This window comes from Protopterus annectens, chromosome 5.part0, assembly GCF_019279795.1.
Source record: "Protopterus annectens isolate FY-2018-M chromosome 5.part0, PAN1.0, whole genome shotgun sequence".
Taxonomy (NCBI): Eukaryota; Metazoa; Chordata; order Ceratodontiformes; family Protopteridae; genus Protopterus; species Protopterus annectens.
Window position 1 is genome coordinate 977,476,282 of NC_056735.1, and position 20,837 is coordinate 977,497,118.

At 39.8% G+C, this 20,837-nt stretch overlaps 1 protein-coding gene across 1 annotated transcript in view; it reads left to right on the forward strand.

Annotated features, from left to right (window-relative positions):
- The window catches only part of PRDM15 (PR/SET domain 15), an 852,733-nt gene that overhangs the window by 3,090 nt on the left and 828,806 nt on the right, over positions 1–20,837 (forward strand). Inside the window, exon 2 of the mRNA XM_044071950.1 lies at positions 18,631–18,724. Coding sequence (XP_043927885.1) covers positions 18,631–18,724 — 94 coding nt within the window. The remainder of the gene's footprint in view (positions 1–18,630; positions 18,725–20,837) is intronic.

The following is a 20,837-nucleotide window of genomic DNA, read 5'->3' on the forward strand; positions in this document are numbered from 1 at the left end:
TTTGCAACTTAGCCACAAGATCCCAAACAGTGGATGTCTACAGATAAAAGTAATTAATACCCTGTTACAACCCCCTTCAATGAGGGTTTGAGAGGCAGACCCAGGGGGTTTATTTAATAACTAACTTCAGTTCCTTTCAATGAGGGTAGGAGAAGCCAGACTTTGGGTGTATTTTGACAGACCATCATTCATCATGTTGCACATCTTATGTTAAGAAGGCAGCTTCTTTGTTTTGTATCCAAAGGAAGTCTGCTCCATAAAAGACATTCTCTTGGAGCGGTATCAATCTCACCAGTGAGTCCTATTAGTATTTTGGTGGAAATTTAGATATTTTGAGCAGATGCTGAGTGCTGTTTTGTAAATGTGCAGGAGGTCACATAGGACTGGATCCTTTGAGACTTTGTAGGCATGGGGGAGAGAGAAATATGAGGCAATTAGTGCAGTTCATAGAAGACATGCTTTTGATTGCCTGGGTAAGGAACCACAAGCCGAGCCATATGGTTAGGTAAGTACATATCAAAGAGGGCATTATACTGTGTTGTGAGCCTGGTCTGATGAAGGAGTAGTAGTAGAGAAGGGTGATAAATTCTTCGGTTCTTAAAAATGTACTTCTAATGATCTGTTTGGCCAGCGGAAAGGATTTCTGCATGAATGTGGATACATGATAAACAAAGGATAGTTTAATATCAGCAAAAGTGCCTAGGTCCTTGATGACTGAGTCAACATGCAAATGAGTGTCCTTGTTTGCTGCTGCATTTTTTGGCATTTGGCTTAAGGCTATGGTCTTAGCATGTGGCCATTCTGAGTTTACAGTCTTACATAGACTTTGTCAGCCACAGGCCCTTTGTGTCCAGTGGATAACATAGGGGGTTACATTTAGTCTGATTAGCTTTTCATAAATTCATAGGTTCATAGGTTTATACTAGGCTAACGACCATCAGGGCCTTTGCAAACCTAGCCATGCAACTCAAACCAGTTTTGTCCCCAAGTTCCTTGGACGTTTGTATGATGGTGTTAGTAAAGAGGTAGCTGAAGGTTATGTGGAGGGGTATGGTACTTGGGGAATAATTTGAGTCTTGCAACTGTTCTCCCCTTGCCAGTACTCTCCCTCCTTCTTTCAGGAGGACCATGCTGGTCAGTCATGTAGTAATTTTGCAGATACCCACCCAGTCATCTAGCTTATATTTAAAGGTAGATGGTCAGTTGCGCGTCTTAACATGCAGGTGAAATTTATTCTGGAGGTTTGGGAGGCATTGGGTTCTAAACCTATTCCTCCACAATATTTTGTTTATCTTTTGGTGAAGATTTAGTTCCCTGTTTTTTGTATTAGTGGAAGTATTTCACTTGTGGAGAAACAGGGTGTCCAAGACAGTTGACTCTCTAATAGCATGGTAAGTAAGACAGAGATCTCTTCTTGAAAGTCTGTAAGATGCTGAATAAAGAGCTAGAGCTTCCAGCCTTTCTTGGTAGTTCAGGGACTTTAGGTCCATGATCTTTTTGTTTAGAACTTTTGGAGTCTTTCTGATAGTTTTATATGTTTGTTAAGATGTATATTCCAAAGGACATTGTACTTGATAATTTGTCTGATCAGTGATGATTATAAGGGAATGATTACCTCATTAGAACCTGATGATATTTAGCAGTCCTGACTTGCTTAGAAGTGAATAGGGGTGGGGGAGTGTCTTCAGCATGGCAATTTGTTGTAGAAAATTATGGGAGTAAAATTTGAGCTACATTTGTGTTAAATAAAATCAAGAGATCAATACACAGGAGGTTCAGGTTCAAAAGTTTACTAGTGTACACCAGGAGCAAAAAATGTACAAGTACAGAATTTTGTCTGACATGAAACAGGAAGTACACAATTTTTATAGTTTCTTACATTCAAGTTGTGCCCACCTTACTGACGTGGTCAGTCACAGGGCATCTACATCACTTTAGCTTACAGTATTCTATTCATTAAATATTGCTGATGCTGTATATTTAAAAAAGTTTTCCTCTGGTAACAATACGGCCTTGCTTACCACCTGGTCAGACATAATGTCTTTCTGTAAAGTTACTTCTTCAAGGTTTCAGACTAGTTCGAATACAATAGCAGATTCAGTCTTCTAATACACTTCTTTGTTCCCCCGTAACACTTTCCCAACAGCTGCGTGCTATCTAGTAACACATACACAAGGCCAAATCATCCCAGCAGGAAAGAGCAGAAGATTTCATTATTTCACATATTTAATTTCCTGACCCAGCAGATAATCACTTGTGAAAAGCATAAACATTAGAACTTGCTGAGCTAGCAGCTGCCAGGGTCAGAGGCCAACTTGCTACAAGGCACACTGCAGTTTCAAAAAACTTCTTGCAATTACACATGAATTCATCCTTTTTGTTATATCATTAATAAAATAAAATGCATTACAATACTACCTTGCTTTTAAAACTAGTACATCACATATATTCAAATACATATTTCTCTAACATTTTCCCTCCTATTAATACTTTTTATTCTATTTTGAAGTATGCACAATGTCATTTCGTCTCCTAACCTCTTCCACTAAGGATTTTCAGCTAGGTGAGTCATTTGATCTATACTTCAGAAAAAGTTTCGTCTGAGATCAATTTTTCAATCTCAATATCATGGTACAAAGTTTCAGTAACAGATACATCAATAAAATCTTTGATTAATCTTTTCATGCAGGGAATTCCATAACAAACACATGCTCCTAATAGGAGTAAACCCACACATAGCAATCAGAATATTCATTAGGATGGAACCCCACCCCCAAATAGATTCTGGAAGAAGTCCATCAGTGGGTTTGGGCCTGGTTCAGCCATGGCTGATACCTGCTGAATTACCTCTAGGTGGTTGTTAATTTCATGCCTGTTGTCCAGAATGTACGCACAGCATTCTTCTTTGATAAGCGCGCACGTACCACCTCTCGCTGCTAGGGTGAAGTCAAGAGCCATTCGATTTTGTAGCACAACAGTTCTCATTGCATTCAGTTATCAGTCACCAGTTCTAGGGCAGAGAAAGTTGCATTACACATTACTTCGAGAAGTTTTGACAGCTTCCTCAACTCCCAGATTGATTTGACTGCTCCATATGCTGGGAATATTCCTGCCCAAGATATAACACTGTCATGCAAGTCCATATGAGTCAATTTGCTTTTGTCCTTTATGGTATTATGGTCTTTCCAGCCAGCCTCGATCCGTCCTACTGGATTTACAGGTTTCTCAACTTGGACCTTCAGGTTTTTGGGCTGCTTCTCTCACGTTTCGTATCTTACCCAAAGGTAATTCTGCAGTATGTCTTATAGCCAGAACCAGATAACCCAAAAAACAACTGCCGGACCAATTCTCAGGTAGCCATTTGTATGCTTTTTTCCCACAAATAAAATAACAATTTTCTACTTTAGTACTAATACGCATTAACCCTGCATGAAACATTTTCTGGTCTATAACTGACAGTTGTTTAAATAAAACAGGATTCTTGCGAATTTCATTCATGGTTGTTTTCATTGAGTTCAAATATGAGTCATAATTAGTTTTGCAAAACGTATTGCCATTACTAGTCTTAATATAACACCGATAAAATATCGTTATATTACAATTGCTCCAGCCCACCTGGAGAGTATCATTTTTATAGAAACATACAATTCCCTTTTGTGTGACAGGTAAAAATAAAGCTATTTTGTCCTGTGATCTCACAGTCCCTGTGTCAAAAAGCAAATTTTCCCAAGTCTCATTTATCCCCAGAGGGACAGCGGACATTAACAGTCCTCCATATGCTGTTGGTATAGCTGTACAAACCCAGCAATTTGAAATGTTCATAGTCTCTGCATATACACGCTTCATGGCTAGGTATGTGTTAAAATTTGGATGCCAGTCTATAGATGTTTCGTCACGTCTTCCCACTTTTACTTGTGTGGTTGAGTGTAGAAAAAACCACAACAAGAGGAAAATTGTCACAATTATAGTTCATAAATGTATACTCAACAAAATGATTATGCAACATCTCTGGGGTTGATCTGCATTTCTATTCACTTTATTCTTGGCCATTTTGCCCTTGTTGTATATCAGTCACAAAGTTTTTAATCAAGTTGAAAGTTCTTTACTGGTTTGCAGTTTGTCAAATGGACCCAGGACGTCCTCTCAGCCATTCTGACTGCAGTAGGCATTGCCAACAGTACCTGGTACGGTCCTTCCCACTTTGGACTTGCCCAATTCTTCCTCTTCGTCACTTTTAGCCACACCCAAGTTCCCGGAGCCAGAACTGCTTCTACAGGTCTGGTCTGTTCTTTATCTGAAAAAGTGTTAAACTGCAAAACAGATTTATTTGTTAACAGTTTCCTCATATAGCTAGCTAATGAACTGTCAGCCTCTTGCTCTGCAGGCATGAGAGCTTTCCACTGAGGCACGTAATATGCTCTCCCAAAAACCATTTCGAAGGGAGTCAAACCCTTCACATTTGGAACCGTTCTCATACTCAGCAGCGCTAAAGGCAAACAGTATATCCAATTTGTCTGGGTATCCTCAACTAACTTCCTAAGTTTGTTCTTCAGGACCCCATTGTACCTTTCCACCAGTACTGCTGACTGTGGGTGGTAGGCACAATGGTTTTTCAAGGAGATTCCGAAAAATCTTCCAAGTTGCTGGATGGTCTGGTTAACAAAATGTGTGCCATTGTCACTATAAATCCTTTCCGGTATGCCAAATCTAGGGATTACTTCTGTTATCAGGCTTTCGCCACTGTTGCTGCATCCGGATTCTTGGTTGGAAAAGCTTCTACCCATTTAGAGAACATATCTGCAATGACTAGGCAATATTTTTTTCCTTCACACTTATTCAATTCTATAAAATCCATACAAATAGTATGGAACGGATACGGTGGTATAGGAAAACTTCCTTGTTTAGGTTTAAATGCCCCTTGTGCATGGTGCTTGTTACAAGTATGACAAGCTGCACAAAATTTTTTGGTATAATTTGTGAATCCATATGGTTGGAATATTCGGTTTGCTAACTGTACCATCCCCCCTGTTGAGACATGGCACTGCCCATGGCTCAACAAAGCTGCATATCTAAATTAATTAGACGGCAATATCGTTTTTTTTCTCTTTGGAAATGTACAGTCCATTTTCAAGAATTGCACCTTGTTTTTCCCATTTTTGTTTTTCTGCTTTTGTAGTAAGCGTCTGCATTGTTTTCAACATGTCTAAGTCTAAAATCTCAGAGGGTTGTAATTCCTCATTCAAAAGTAACGTTTCTGAGTCTGAGGCCGCTTGCTTTGCGACTGCATCAGCTTTCGCGTTGCCTTTCAAAATACTATCCTATTGTTTTGTATGAGCTACACATTTGCAAATAGCTACTTTAGTAGGTAACTGGATAGATTCTAATAATTCCAAAATAAATTGCGCATGATTAATTGGTTTTACACTAGATGTTATCATTCCCCTATTTTTCCATTGTTACGCAAATACATGTACTGTAGAGAAAGCATACTGACTGTGTCAGTATATATGTTTACACATTTGTCTTTTGCTAAAGTACATGCTCGTGTTAAAGCTATCAATTCTGCTGCTTGTGCAGACAAGTTATGTGGTAAAGGTTGGGCTTCTAAAATTTCAGTGTCTGTAACTACTGCATACCCCACTAGATTCTTCCTTGCAGGGCCCCTTCTGCATGAGCCATCCACGTAATATGTCACCTCGGCATTATCCAAGGGCATATCTGTGAGATCTTGTCTAGGCAAGGTTAACTGTTCAATTTCCTGCAGGCAGCTGTGCGGTGTGCCATCTGCAGGAGTAATGTTGATGGATTTAATGTCGTACATCGTTCAATTGTCATATGAGGTTGGCTCAGCAGTATAGTCATACATGAAAGATGTCTAGCAGGAGAGAGATATGCTACTTTTTCTTGCAGTAAAATTATCGCGACTGCATGAGGCACTCTCAGTGTGAGAGGGTGGAATAATACCACTGAGGCTGAGGCCTGTACTGCCATTGCAGCTGCAACCACTGCTTGTACACAGTGAGGCAAAGATCGCGCCACTGGGTCTAACTGTGATGAATAATAGGCTATGGGGCATTGCTTATCCCCATGTTGTTGCATCAGCACTGACGTCATATACCCTTGCTTGCAATCTACGGTCTGAAAGAACCGTTTGTGATAATTTGGGAGTCCTAAAACTAATGAAGAAGCTATCAACTGCTTCAATCTGCAGAAAGCTGTTTTTGCTTCAGGTGTCCATTGTAATAAATCTTGTGCTGCCATTGGCGTTTTATATATCAAGTCAGTTAGTGGAGCAGACTCCAAAGCATAGTTCGGTATCCAACTCTGACAAAAATTAGTTGTCCCCAAGAAGGACATCATTTCCTTCTTGGTTGCTGGTTTGGGTGCTCGTAAAATTGCTGTCTTTCTATCCTCGTCTAATATCCTACCTTCATTGGATATCACATATCCTAGGTATCTAACTTGCTTTTTACAGAGTTGTAACTTACTTTTGTTCACTTTGTGTCCTTGTGTTGCTAAGAATTTCAATAGCGCTATAGTATCTTCCCTGCATTGCTGCTGGGTGGGGGCTGCTAGCAAAATGTCATCTACGTAAAGTAGAATTTGACTACCTCCTGGTGGGGTAAACCCTGCCAGGTTGCAAGCCATTTCTTGTGCAAATATTGTTGGGCTCTCACAATATCCCTGTGGTAGTCAAGTATAGGTATTCCTTTTACCCTGAAATGTAAATGCAAACCAGTATTGACTATCAGGATGTATAGATTTTGAAAAGAAAGCATTACTGATATCTACCACAGAGAAATATTTCTGTTGTGGTTTAAAGTCATTTAACAAAGTATGTGGATCTGGCACCGTGGGTGCTCTGGGTATCACTGCATTGTTTACAGCTTGTAAATCTTGAACCATCCGCCATTCCCCATTTGCTTTTTTAACAGGAAATAGGGGTGCATTACATGGTGAATCAGGAGATTCTACCAGTACTCCTTCTCTGAGTAATGCTGCTATTATAGGCTTGATTCCTATTTCTGCATCTTTCCTCAAAGGGTATTGTCTTTTCTGTGGCCTAAATGCCGACTTTGGTGTAATTGTAACTGGTCCTGCTGTTCGAATAAGTCCTACGTCTGACTTGCCTGTTGACCAAAGAGTCATTGGTATCTCACACAAAGCTTTCTCTTCTTCTTCTAATAAAAATGCTAATCAGCTGTCCTCGCTAGATTGCAAGTGTACAGCCGGGTGCGTCTGCGTTAACCAATTCAATTTTTGTTTCTGTATTCCCTGTTCTGACAATTCTAAGTCGGTCTGTTTTTCCCATCTTGTTACCTTCTCTCCTAAGTCTGCCCATTTTACATTTTTGTTTTTGGTCAAGCTGACATGTGGCAATCGATTTGATCTATATAATGCAAGGAATTCTTGAGGTAATGAACAGCTAACTACACTGTTCCCCTCAGTATCCCAATACAAAGTAGGTAATACTAATCTAGTTGCACGATTTTTGAACAATTCTTGCTCATATTCTCTATCAGGTCCTGGCGTATTACAGAAGTATAGAGTACAGTGTAACAAATGCTGTCGATCATTGTCAAGGGAGGGGGCTTTACTGATGGCTACGTTCATCAGTTCCTCGGTTACTGCACCTGGACCAGTCGTAACTAGGTCCTGGCTGTACCAATAAAAAGTTTGACCCTCCGATCGCACCACAAAAGTATCCATTTGCCTCTGTGCCTCCATACCCTGCACAGTCAGAACTACTGCTATGCCAAATATCTGCATAAGGTCCCTTCCCAATAGGTTCACTGAACATTTTGCAGAAACAACAATCTTACTTCTTTGAATCATACCTGAAACAAGGTCAGTTATTGCTATATCATGGGAAAGTGGTTCCCTGTATAGCTGTCCATTCGCAGCTTTCACTAATATATAATCAGGTTATTCAGAATGTTCTGGTAGCTTGGAGGGGTGTATCAGGGTCCGTGATGCTCCTGAGTCACACAGGAATTTGACTTCCCTTCCCTCCACCAGAAGTGTAACTTCCGGTTTCGTGTCTGCTAAGTAGAGCTCTAGGCTCAATAATGCTCAATCCAGAATATCACTTTCTTCATCCTGCATATCTACTTGCACTTCCTCTATTCCTTCTATCACATTTACATTTGTCCTCTGTTTATTAACTTCTCCTGATGATTTTTGACTTCTACATGATGTATCTTCACTATCATATAGTCAGTCCTCATCTCCCTTGTCTTCTGTGATTACCTTTTTGTTCTGTTTACAATCCCTCGCTAGATGTCCCTTCTTCCCGCACTTAAAGCATTCACCTCTCTTTTTCCTTTCCTCAAAATCTTCTGACCATTTGTCAGACTGTTTATTTCCCTGGGCATTTTTCTTTCCCTTTTTGCCTGACTGTAACACAAATACTTCAGCTCCGTCTTCAGCAGTGAAGACTTGCGCCTTCTTTTTCTTCTTGCTATTAAAATGTCTTTCAGCATGTCTAGCATATTCAAGTAAGGCTTGTAGCCTACCTGTTCGATGGTCTATCATATGCTTCATAATGAAGCTACTGATAGGTGCAATGCAACCTTTTAAAAATGCATTTTTCAATTGTTGTTCATACGGGGAATCATTCACTTGATTTTCAGGAACTGTCATACCGCTATGGTTATTAAAACATTCCAATAATCAAGCATAGTACCCATCTACGGTCTCATTTTCCTGTTGTATGCATTGGTTAATGCAAGTCCAGTCTGCTCTAGGTTTCCATTTCTCAGAGATTCGGTCTGTAAGACCTTTCACTCTATTGTCTAGTTCTGCGTCACTATGTGGGAGTGGTTTAAGTTTTGCATTACGAGGATTCCAGGTGCCTCAAATCATGCGCCAATCTGGACCTATAATTTGCCTTACTACTTTCTCTACTTCTTCGCCATTCAAGGGGTAACTCAACCTCATGCCTTGCAAATCTTCTAAAAATTTTGTAAAATTAACTTTCGGATGGGGAATTCCCTCAGTAGCTTTCCGGATATCCTCCGGTGTCCATGGTCTGTATACTAAGAGAGTTGGGTCCTGCCCTGCCTGTCCTGCCTGAGGATTTGGGACCTCTATAAGCGGACACATTTCTTCCTCATTCTCATCCTGTAGGTTTTTCTCTATTTGATACGATTCTGCGTCCCCATGTATTTTACGTGCTCGGGACCTAGTTTCAATAGTATCTCTAACAAACGGTTGTGGTCTCGCTGAGACCTCAGGATAACGCAGAGGCTGACCAGCCTGTCCACTCGCTTCATATACTGAAAAAGGCAACGGAGGGGGCAGGGGAGGAGGAGCTGTTGCTATTACTATGTTATTATCTTCTTTGTCTAAAAATAATGTTTTTGAATCTTTAGTCTTCTGTTCCCTACGGTTTGCTTCCTCAATCCACCTGTGTGCCTGAGGAATGCCTAATTGGCGTTGCTTTTTTGCCTGACCTCCCGCATCGGATTTAAGTTGCTTAAGGAGTTTAACCAGTGAAGTTTTATCTAATTTACCATCAAATTCATATTTGTTAACCCACTTCGTATAATACCTAACATTATCAGAACGTTGTGATTGCATATATTTTGCGTCTTCGGTTAGGGGCGGATCTCGCGATGTTTTAGTGCACTGATTTCCCATGTTAAAAGAAAATGTTACGTAACCCTTCTTATCACGTGGTACCAAAATTTCAGTTCCTTTTCACAGTTTATCTAGAATAACTGCCTATCTTATTCTGTTACCCTGATCTATGACCAAATACACAGTAATTCCTTTTGTCCCTGATCTGCATAACAAATTTTGACAACAATATTTACTGTAACCTAGTCCCTGATCTAAAACAGAAAAAAGGCAAAAGTCTTCCTACCTGAGCCTCCGGTATTGACCCGTCCAGGATCCGCTCTTCGGCCACAGATCAGAAAGTGGCCAGCCTCTTTAAACGACAATTCATTCGGAGGTCTTTTCACCGAAGAAGAACTGTTTCGGTAACTTCTCCTGCGCAGTATTCGACCAACGGTAGACTCTGATCTGCAGCTTTCTGAGGGATTTCTGGCTAAGTATGACCAAACTGTTAAATAAAATCAAGAGATCAATACACAAGAGGTTCAGGTTCAAAAGTTTACTAGTGTACACCAGAAGGCAAAAAACGTACAAGTACAGAATTTTGTCTGACATGAAACAGGAAGTACACAATTTTTATAGTTTCTTACATTCAAGTTGTGCCCACCTTACTGACGTGGTCAGTCACAGGGCATCTACATCACTTTAGCTTACAGTATTCTATTCATTAAATAATGCTGATGCTGTATATTTAAAAAAGTTTTCCTCTGGTAGCAATACGGCCTTGCTTACCACCTGGTCAGACATAATGTCTTTCTGTAAAGTTACTTCTTCAAGATTTCAGACTAGTTCGAATACAATAGCAGATTCAGTCTTCTAATACACTCCTTTGTTCCCCCGTAACACTTTCCCAACAGCTGCGTGTTATCTAGTAACACATACACAAGGCCAAATCATCCCAGCAGGAAAGAGCAGAAGATTTCATTATTTCACATATTTAATTTCCTGACCCAGCAGATAATCACTTGTGAAAAGCATAAACATTAGAACTTGCTGAGCTAGCAGCTGCCAGGGTCAGAGGCCAACTTGCTACAAGGCACACTGCAGTTTCAAAAACTTCTTGCAATTACACATGAATTCATCCTTTTTGTTATATCATTAATAGAATAAAATGCATTACATACTACTTTGCTTTTAAAACTAGTACTTCACATATATTCAAATACATATTTCTCTAACAATTTGTCAGCCAGTATGTTGGCTATGTCCTCAGATGAAGAGCATGTGATATCTTTCTGTATTAGCTCTGTGCTGAGCAGTAGTTCAAATGTTTCTGACATAGCTGAAGAAGGCTTTGTAGTTGTCCTTAACATGTCTATCAATTTTCAGTTCATACTTACTTTTGGAGGATTTGATTTTTGCTTCTGAGTTCTGTATCAGTCTCTTTGAATACTTCTTTTTAGATGTTTGTTTGCACAGTTTACATGTGTGCTAAGGTTTTCTTTCTCTTATTGTATAGTTTGTTTATAGTAGGGTTCCACCACTGGAGTTTGTCCTGGACTTGGCATTGTATTTGTGTCTTAAGGGGGCCAATATCTCAGTGCATGGTTTGAGGTGGAAATAGAAGTTATCTGCAACTCTCACCATATGTGTGATAGGCTCACTGAGATGAGGAGAGAGATGACATTTCATCAGTTAGCTGAAGTGGGTTTGTCTCGGTCTCTAAAGACTGAAGGGCTTTGTGGCAGATCCAGTTTTACTGTAATGGCAAATGTTATTGAATGGTACTCAGATGAGACCAGTGATGTGGTAACGGAAGGTACTGAGCACGGGGGGACTGTATTTTAGTGAGAACCCTAGCCAATATTTTATTAACCCTAGCTAGGACTAAAAATATTTGGTCCAAAGAGCTGACATTAATGAACTCCAGGAATATTTGTGCATGCATGTTCCCGTTTAATGGATGGACAGTAGAAGTCAAGCAAGAGAGTAGTGTTTGGTTTGATAGGAAGGGATGGCAGTTTAGTTAGATATACATTGTGGGCTGCAGGTCACATGCAGGTGGTTTGGTACTTTGCTATGATGTGGCATGTAGATTTATTTGCTGCGAGAAGGATGTGGAGGAGTTCAAGGTTGCTGCTCTGACTTAGAGTCTGCAGATGAATTGAGTTCTTAGGAAGATAGACATAACCCTCCTGAAGATCCTTTGGCATTGAGTCTGAAAGTGTGGTAGACATTGAAACCCTACACTGCTGGAGTGCCAACAAATTTCTGAAAGCATGTTTCAATAATTATACAGATGATCTATATTTTTTGAGGGAAAGGAATTCCTTTAAGGAGAGCAAAGTCCTGTCAAGGCTTCTAGCATTAAGCAGCACTACCTTTTTGTAGTCTTGATTTTGTCTAGTTATATAGGTAATTTCAAGAGAGACAGACCTTGCCTAAAAAGGTACTATGGGGGGAGAGAGAATCCTGATCAGTATATGGAAGCCAGGAGGAGATGTGTGTAGGCCTTCATAGCAAAGCTATAAAGGTGGTAGTTATCACCTCGCAGCATAATAAATATTGGAGCCACTCCTGAATCATGGCAATAACTATGCTAGTGGTTAAAGTTGGTTAACTTTTAGCTACATTCCGGCATCTTTTGTTAGTGATGGTAGGGCACTATTCAAGGCTGGTCAAGTTCTGATGTGTATTCAGAGATTGTGTCCTTTTTCATATGATCCAAGGTGGTGTGTCTGAAGTCGTTCACATCCATGTACACTGTGACCAGGTCATATGTGTACCTAGGGTGAAGGGACTTGAGACACCTAGTGACTTTGTGGATCTTGGCTCCTAAGAGGCAACTGTCACTCTGTCTGTGCTTAGTCTATTAAGTAGTGCATCTTGGTGTCTAGGTACAGATTCAGTTATGGCAAAGACATAGACACTGACAGTTTGTTTTGGCCTTCTTGCCTTGAAGGCTTCTGCTTGCCATATGAAGGACCTCATTCTGTAGTTAGTGTACTGTACGGCTAATTTTGTGCTGTATGGCTGTTTTTTATCCGTTGATGAGAGGTTGCATGCAGGACGTAGGTTTGGGGACATGAGCATATGGTTAGAAGTTCTAAGAGGCTTTGGTAGCAGTTTCTTAATGGTGCCAGCATATGACAGTTTTGTGTTGACGTCTGGGGAATGTTGCGTAGGTGTGATTGGGGGCAAGACAGTGTTTTGCTCTACTGTGCAACTGGTTGTGAGAGGGTATTTACATAGTGTTTTCCTCCACTGTACAACTGGCTGTGTGAGGGTATTTACATCTCTCACAAATAGTCATTTGAGCTGAGCAAGAGTTTGGTTTCAGTGATCTTGTGGTAGTTCATACATTGCTTTAAAAACTTAGTGCTGTAAGGCTGATGATAAAAGGGGGGCAGGGTTAATAGGCTAACCTACAATGCTGACCAGTGCAGCCAGTAAGGGAAATGAAGAAGTGCTGTGGGGGTATTTAGAGGGAGAAGTTTGTTGGACTGGTGATGATTCGCAAGTAGATGAGCACAGGTGGTAGGCAGGCTGAGCTGACAAGCTGAGGTAAGAGGATGCTCATGCAAGTAAATACAAGTTATTTACAAAGAACAGAAGTGGGTATCTGACTTACATAATTTAGGAGGAAGGTACACTTCCACTAATAGTATGTAAGTGAAGGAAATTATTAGTTTCACATCGAGTAGCATGAGCAATCATTGCAGTAGCACTACACTCAGAGCAGCTCCACCCAGTGAATAGTAAACAAAAAAAAATAAAAGAACTAATGGAAAACAAGTGAAACTTAGAACTTGCAGCAATTAGCCCAGCTCTTACACAGATTACAAAAAAAATGAGTAGAGGCAGAAACACAGTCCAGAAAAAGACATTTAATCCACTTTTCCCTGTCGGAAAAAAGACATTAAAATAAACGTAAACGCTTTTCGTCAGCGCTATATGCTGACTTCTTCAGAGAGTAATACAATCAATTAACCAACTGGTCTTTATATAAACTATCAATTAGATCCTCCTAAACACGTGGCTAGAAAAGCCAATCCTTTACTAGTATTAGAAACATTTAAAATAGTAAACTAAGAATTAAAAACTCGAGACACATTGAGTTCCATGAGTTTCAAACAATTACAATATAGTGAAATTAGGCGGTTACACTAATTATATTAAGACTACACTACATGTTACAAAGCATGAATTTAGAGCGAAATACAAAATAGCCCAAACCTATACAGGTTTAATTAACTCTCCATAATGGACCAAGTCTTGCCATATAGGGAAAAAACAAGGAAGGCATTCACCTCTTAAGGCTGTTCAGTTTAAGTACACTAGAGATAGAACAAGTGTCATTAAGGCCAGGGTAGTTATAGGCATTAAGTCTTACTTGCCACTTTAGTTCCAACTCTTCAAGTTTTAATGGTCTCGGACCCCCTCTACAATCAATATTTACTTGGTCTATAGCCAGAAAGTTGAAATTGTGGTTTCGGTAACCAGAGTTATGTTTAGCTAACGCATTTTCAAGTTTGCATTTCTTAATTGCATATAAATGCTCGTACACTCTGTCCCTAAGTCTTCTTTCTGTTTTTCCTATATAGAAGGTCGGGCAGACTGTACATTTAGCTAAATATATAATAAAAGAAGAATTACAATTGTATCTATGGTTCAATTTGTAAACTTTACCGTTTATAGAAAAACAATTAGGTCTCCTGCATGTGTCTACAATAATTACAGTTGTAGCACTTAAACATCCCTGGGTTACGAATTGTAGGAATGTCTTTATGTTCCAATAAGGCTTTAAGGTTTTTTCCGCTCCTGAAGACCACCTTGGGACGTTCACCTAACTTACTTAAAATAGTCGGGTGCCATTTAAACAAACCCAATTTTTCTCCAAAATATTAACACAGAAATAGCTATCCTTACTAAAAGTAGTTGTAAAGCTTGCTATGTTTTTAAAATTAAAAGCTTCTTATGATGTACTAACACAATCATCCCCTATAATGGTAGGGGAAGATGGAGAAGATGAAACATCTTTAACTGGCAATAACGCACAATAGATACTGTTTCTTCTCTTCTCCATAACTTTGTGTATTAATGTATCTAAAAATGGTTCTGGGTAACCTCGATGTATAAACATATACTCTTAAGGGTAAGACACTCTTCCTGGAAATCATGGTCCAAGCTGACCATCCTGGCTGCCCTAACCAGTTGGCCCTTGACCACAGATTTTTTTTCTGATAATGTGAATGACTACTTGAGAAATGAAGGAAGGTGTTTGAGTATGTTTTCTTTCGAAATATCTTAGATGTAAAACAATTCATAAGGACTCTGTGCTTAGTCTATTAAGTTCATAGGTTCATAGGTTGGTACTAGGCTATCAGCCCTAGGGCCTATACAAGCCTAGCCATAACAATTCCCTGGCTATTTCTTCCCACATTATTTACTTTCCTGGACCCCTGTCTAGCAGGGCGACTGACGTGATCCCTGGGGTGAATTTCCTTTCTCCCATCCAATCGTCAAGGTTCCTCTTGAAGAGGTCCAAAGAGGCACTCTGCTTGACATGTATGGGCAATCTATTCCAGAGTCTGGGGAGTCTCTGGGTCAGGAACCTATCCCTCCAGCATGTTTTGTTTATTGTGATGACAAGGTTTAGATCCCTGGAGCGTGTAGCTCTGAGGGATTGGTATTTCTTTAAGTGTAGCATGTCCAACAGCTCTGGGTTTGACATGGCCTTGTATGTTAAGCAGAGATCGCCTCTGAGTAGACGATATGCGACAGAGTATAGCTGGAGTTTTTAAGGCGGTCAGCGTAGGGCATCTGCTTTAGGCCTGTGATTCTTTTGTGAGGTATTTCTGAGGCCTTTCCAGTTGTTGCAGATGTCTTGAGAGGTACATACCAAATGGGGCATTGTATTCTATAATGGGTCTAATGAGGGATGAGTACAGTGGGACAATGACCTCCTTTTTTCTGGATGAAAAGCCCTTAGTGATGAGGTGTGCCACATAGAAGGATTTCCTGACTGTTGTGGCGATGTGGTTATCGAAGGTGAGACCACTGTCCACCTGTGTCCCTAAGTCTCTTATCACACTTTCTGTGTTTAGTGTACTGCCACCTATATGGTAATTCACGGATACATGTTTTTTCCCAAAGGGGATAACAGTACATTTCTTGGCATTGAGCTTGAGCCCATGGCTCTGGCACCAAGCATCTGTTTCTGTAAGGCCCTTTTGTAGAATATCCACATCATTTGGGGATTCAATAATGGCTCCCAGTTTGCAGTCATCTGCAAAATTTGTTAGACAGAGTCCCTTAGTGTTGACCTGTACTTCAGAGAAGTAGATGCCAAACAAGAGCGGCCCCAGGACTGAACCCTGAGGTACTCCACTTGTCACTTGTCTGGAGCTGGATTTGGAGTCGGCTACTTTTACAGTGTGGGTTCTATCAATAAGCCATTTAGCAACCCATTGGGTGACATAGGGATTAATGCCCAACTTAGTAAATTTATCTATGATTCCAGAGTGGGGGATGGTGTCAAAGTAGTGCATCTTGGTGTCTAGGTACAGATTCAGTTATGGCAAAGACATAGACACTGACAGTTTGTTTTGGCCTTCTTGCCTTAAAGGCTTCTGCTTGCCATATGAAGGACCTCATTCTGTAGTTAGTGTACTGTACGGCTAATTTTGTGCTGTATGGCTGTTTTTTATCCGTTAATGAGAGGTTGCATGCAGGACGTAGGTTTGGGGACATGGGCGTATGGTTAGAAGTTCTAAGAGGCTTTGGTAGCAATTTCTTAATGGTGTCAGCATATGACAGTTTTGTGTTAACGTCTGGGGAATGTTGCGTAGGTGTGAATGTGGGCCAGATAGTGTTTTTCTCTACTGTGCAACTGGTTGTGAGAGGGTATTTACATAGTGTTTTCCTCCACTGTACAGCTGGTTGTGTGAGGGTATTTACATCTCTCGCAAATAGTCATTTAAGCTGAGCAAGAGTTTGGTTTCAGTGATCTTGTGGTAGTTCATACATTGCTTTAAAAACTTAGTGCTGTAAGGCTGATGATAAAAAGGGGGCAGGGTTAATAGGCTAACCTACAATGCTGACCAGTGCAGCCAGTAAGGGAAATGAAGAAGTGCTGTGGGGGTATTTAGAGGGAGAAGTTTGTTGGACTGGTGATGATTCGCAAGTAGATGAGCACAGGTGGTAGGCAGGCTGAGCAGACAAGCTGAGGTAAGAGGATGCTCATGCAAGTAAATACAAGTTATTTACAAAGAACAGAAGTGGGTATCTGATTTACATAATTTAGGAGGAAGGTACACTTCCACTAATAGTATGTAAGTGAAGGAAATTACTAGTTTCACATCGAGTGGCATGAGCAATCATTGCAGTAGCACTACACTCAGAGCAGCTCCACCCAGTGAATAGTAAACAAAAAAAAATAAAAGAACTAATGGAAAACAAGTGAAACTTAGAACTTGCAGCAATTAGCCCAGCTCTCACACAGATTAACTGTCACTCTGTCAAAGATGGCCTCTGCGACTGACCAAACAGACATCAGTAAAACAAAGAAAAAAAGTTTAAAATTGCAAAACAGGTGATGTGTGTACACACAAAACATATGATTGTACTTTCCAGAGCTTCCTTCTGAAAATCATCAGGTCCATAAACAGTTGGCTCATCTTGCAGGGAATGCATGTGGGCAAAACTCTCTGTAGTCTTAGCAAGAAGACAAAGCCTGACCTGCACTCCTCCCCCCTTCCCAGGAAATAGTAAACAAGAAAAAAAAAACATCAACTGCGTCAGAGTTACCACCGTTGCCTACTTCTTACCTTGCTGTTCCAACTGATACTGAACTTCTGCACTAGCTTCCCACTGAAGACTGACTGCAGAGTATCTTTATGTGGCAACTGATCAGAGGCTTCCCTATATCCATGTTTTTTTTTTATACCTTCCAGAAATGTCTTGGGTTTGTTGTTTACATGTTTGCACTTCCTCAGTTGCTTCTTTTTCCAAATGGCCTAAGGTGTCTTTTTCTACATAATGTTTTTATGAGTCTGTTGTATTAATGAACACAGATTTACATTTGAAGCTTTTGACTGCAAGTCTCTTTATTTCCTGTAATTTCTTCCTTAATCTTTATGAATATCTTCTGTACAGAAATGTTTTGCTTCTCGCATAATAGTAACAATACATAATTTCTTTCTTATCCTCAAAGGTCCATTATGTCATCTGTATGGCTCTTTTCTGGCCTTTCAGTTTTTGTGTTTTTTTGTGGATTGCTACTTCTTTCTACAACAGAGGGGCATCCTTCCCCTGAGCCTGACCTAGCCCGATTCTTTTTATTTTTTAACGTGCTTCTGTCCTTGATATATGCTATGTAAAGTACAGTCTATGTATCAGTGTCATCTTGGTGAGATTTTGGTTCCACCTAATGAACGTACTCCCCCAAGACTTGAGGATGAACTCATTTCCAACAGTACTCCTCTCCCTTGGTTGCTGATTTTGTCATGTCTCCTTTGGTACCCTGATCTTCACTGAGGTTTGGAATTTTCTGTGAATCCTTAGGAGTCCACTCCTAACTTGACTGTAGAGTTGCAGCTGAGTAATTAACTTCCAATTTTTCTTTCTCCAAGCAATTGCGATTTTGTCACATATATTCAGCTGCTGATTTGAAAGTTTATTTTTTTATTTTTGAATTTGTTTCCATTGTAGAAAAATGGCCCTATTGGACCATGTTCATACCATTCCAGTGGAAGTGATACCCCACTCCACAAAAAAGGACTTATACAAGACTTGACTGCAGAGAATGAGGTATAAGAAGTTGGAAGAAAATTTGCAAGGAGACCCTTCCAGAATCCAAATCTAGTGTGTAGGGTAAATGTCTGCTTGCATGTTACATGACAGTATGTCACTTGGCATAAATAATTAAGAGCTGAGTTTTGTAAAAATGTGCATAATATCTAGAAGTAAGATGAAAATTTCAAGCAATCATCTGCTGTTTAATACAGCATTCTCTGGTAACTAAAGAGGTCCAGATCTTACTAAGGATATTTTTGTTTTGTTTCCCAGGGTGTGATGACTGTGGCCAGTATCATGATTCTGAGTGTCCAGAACTGGGACCTGTGCTGACCATTAAGGACACTTTTGTGTTGAGTAGAGCAAGGTAAATGACAATTGTGCTAGCATAAAAAGGCTAAGTTAACAATGTTGCACCAAGTTTGTGCTGACTATGTTGCACCAACAATTTATACTGAGCAGAACAATGAACATCACCAACTAATGCTGACTTGCTGTGCATAATGAATACATAACTTTTGTATTAATGTCAATAACCTCAAATAAAGTACAGAGGAGGTTGATTATAGGGCAGGATTAGTTACTGAGTGTGCACTGCAGCGTTCTATATCATGTAGGGCAAGCTGTAAAACGTAATTATGTTTAGTGAGTGTGTGGTGCTAAGTAATGGTTTGTTCCAAGCTTTGTATGAATTTAATAACAGTATATGTTGTACTGAGTGTGCTACTTTAAATCATGTCACAATCTGAGTAGAGTATGCAAATGAGTGGTATTACTTGAACTGAGCCATATGTGCAATAACAGAAGACAAGCGAGTAAGTCAGAATACTTGGCATATAGCACAGAGTAGGATAGTGCACAAAGCTGGGAGGGCTGATTTAAGTAGCGTGCCATGGACTTGTGAACAAATGTGGCCACTGAACTCTTGACATGAACCTTAGAAGAAAAGGACAGATCTGTCAGCCAGCAGGCTAAGTTGTGATAACGCACTTCCATCCTTTTGCCTCTGACTCTCATTAGTCACTTTTGAATCTGTATTCTGCAAGCTCAAAAGACCTTTTTTAGTTATCTGAAGAAGACTGTTTGCGGAATGCAGTACTGAGTGTAAAAGAAACTATGTACATCATATTCAGTAAAATAAGTAAATGTTTAATTTTTTTGATTGGTTACATGTCCGTAGTAGTCCAGTGCAACTAATTGTGTTGTCCACCTTCTGTCAGGTATTAATTGGGCCAAGTGACCTTATAGCTCTTGGTTTCTTGATATATACTCTGCGTCATACCTTTCAGCTGTCCCTGATTTTGACTCTGATTTTAGTTTTGCCCCTCTTAATTCCTCCTAGAATTGGTGACTCTTGGAGAAAAGTGGTGAATTACACTTCATGACAATAATTAGAGCTACATACCTTTACTTCAGAACTGCGGTGGTGGTGCTGTGGTAGCGTTGTCGCCTCACAGTAAGACGTTGTCCTGTTCGATTCTCAGCTAGAGCGTCTTCTGTGTGGAGACATGCGTGAATTGGCATACCTTCGTTGAAGGTTGTGCATCAGGGCCAGCAACTTTTACTTCAGAAAATGTATATTACTTCACATTCTCTTGTTCTGTTCAGTATCTCAAGTTAATAGTACTAATAGTTTAAAAGTGTCCCTGATTACTTCCCAATTACTTGGGAATTACTTCCCAATTTGTTCCTGATTGGCAGAGCACTATGCTGAGCATTGCATACTGCAGTCTATCATTTTCTGCTAAGTAAGATGCTTTGACTATAGAAGTTCAGCATTGTATGTCTATTTCAGCTAAATAATTGCAGTGCAGCGTTTTATGTAATAGTTTAGCCCGGATAAGTGCAATGTGAAAGTCTGCATTTTATATGGTACTCTATATAATTATGTGCCAGCATTTTATTTACTAGCTGGGGCTAAATGTAATACTCTAACATTATGTATTTTTCAAAAAGATAGGATTTTATAGTCATACTTTTTATTGTGTAGTTTGTCTGAGATGCTTGCAATCCATTTAGTAACAAATGTGGGTTATTAAAGGAACATCTGTGAAGTGAAAATGTACACATTCAGTGATAGCTTCTGCACAGATGATATATGGCATATTAAGTAATTTTTCGATCTGTAGCAGAGGTCTTGGGAACATGAATTTGGGAGAAATGGCACAAGGGGTCACTGCCAGCTTAACATTTGTTTAAGACAGGGAAGATCTGCCCCTTTCTCACCCTACCACTGTGCGCTGGCAGGCTTTCATCTTGAATTGTAAGCTTACACAAAGAGAGATGCATGTTAAAGTATTATGAAGCTAATTTTCTATACTTGTAGCAGTATATTAAAAATGGTAAGTTAAAAATGTGTTCTGAGTTCTGCATTAAGTGCATCATATGTGCACTACTATGGTGGAGAAAATACTTACTGCCTTACCATTCTGCAAGGAGTGTATAATGGCTTCTTAAACTCCATAATTTATTTATTTAAA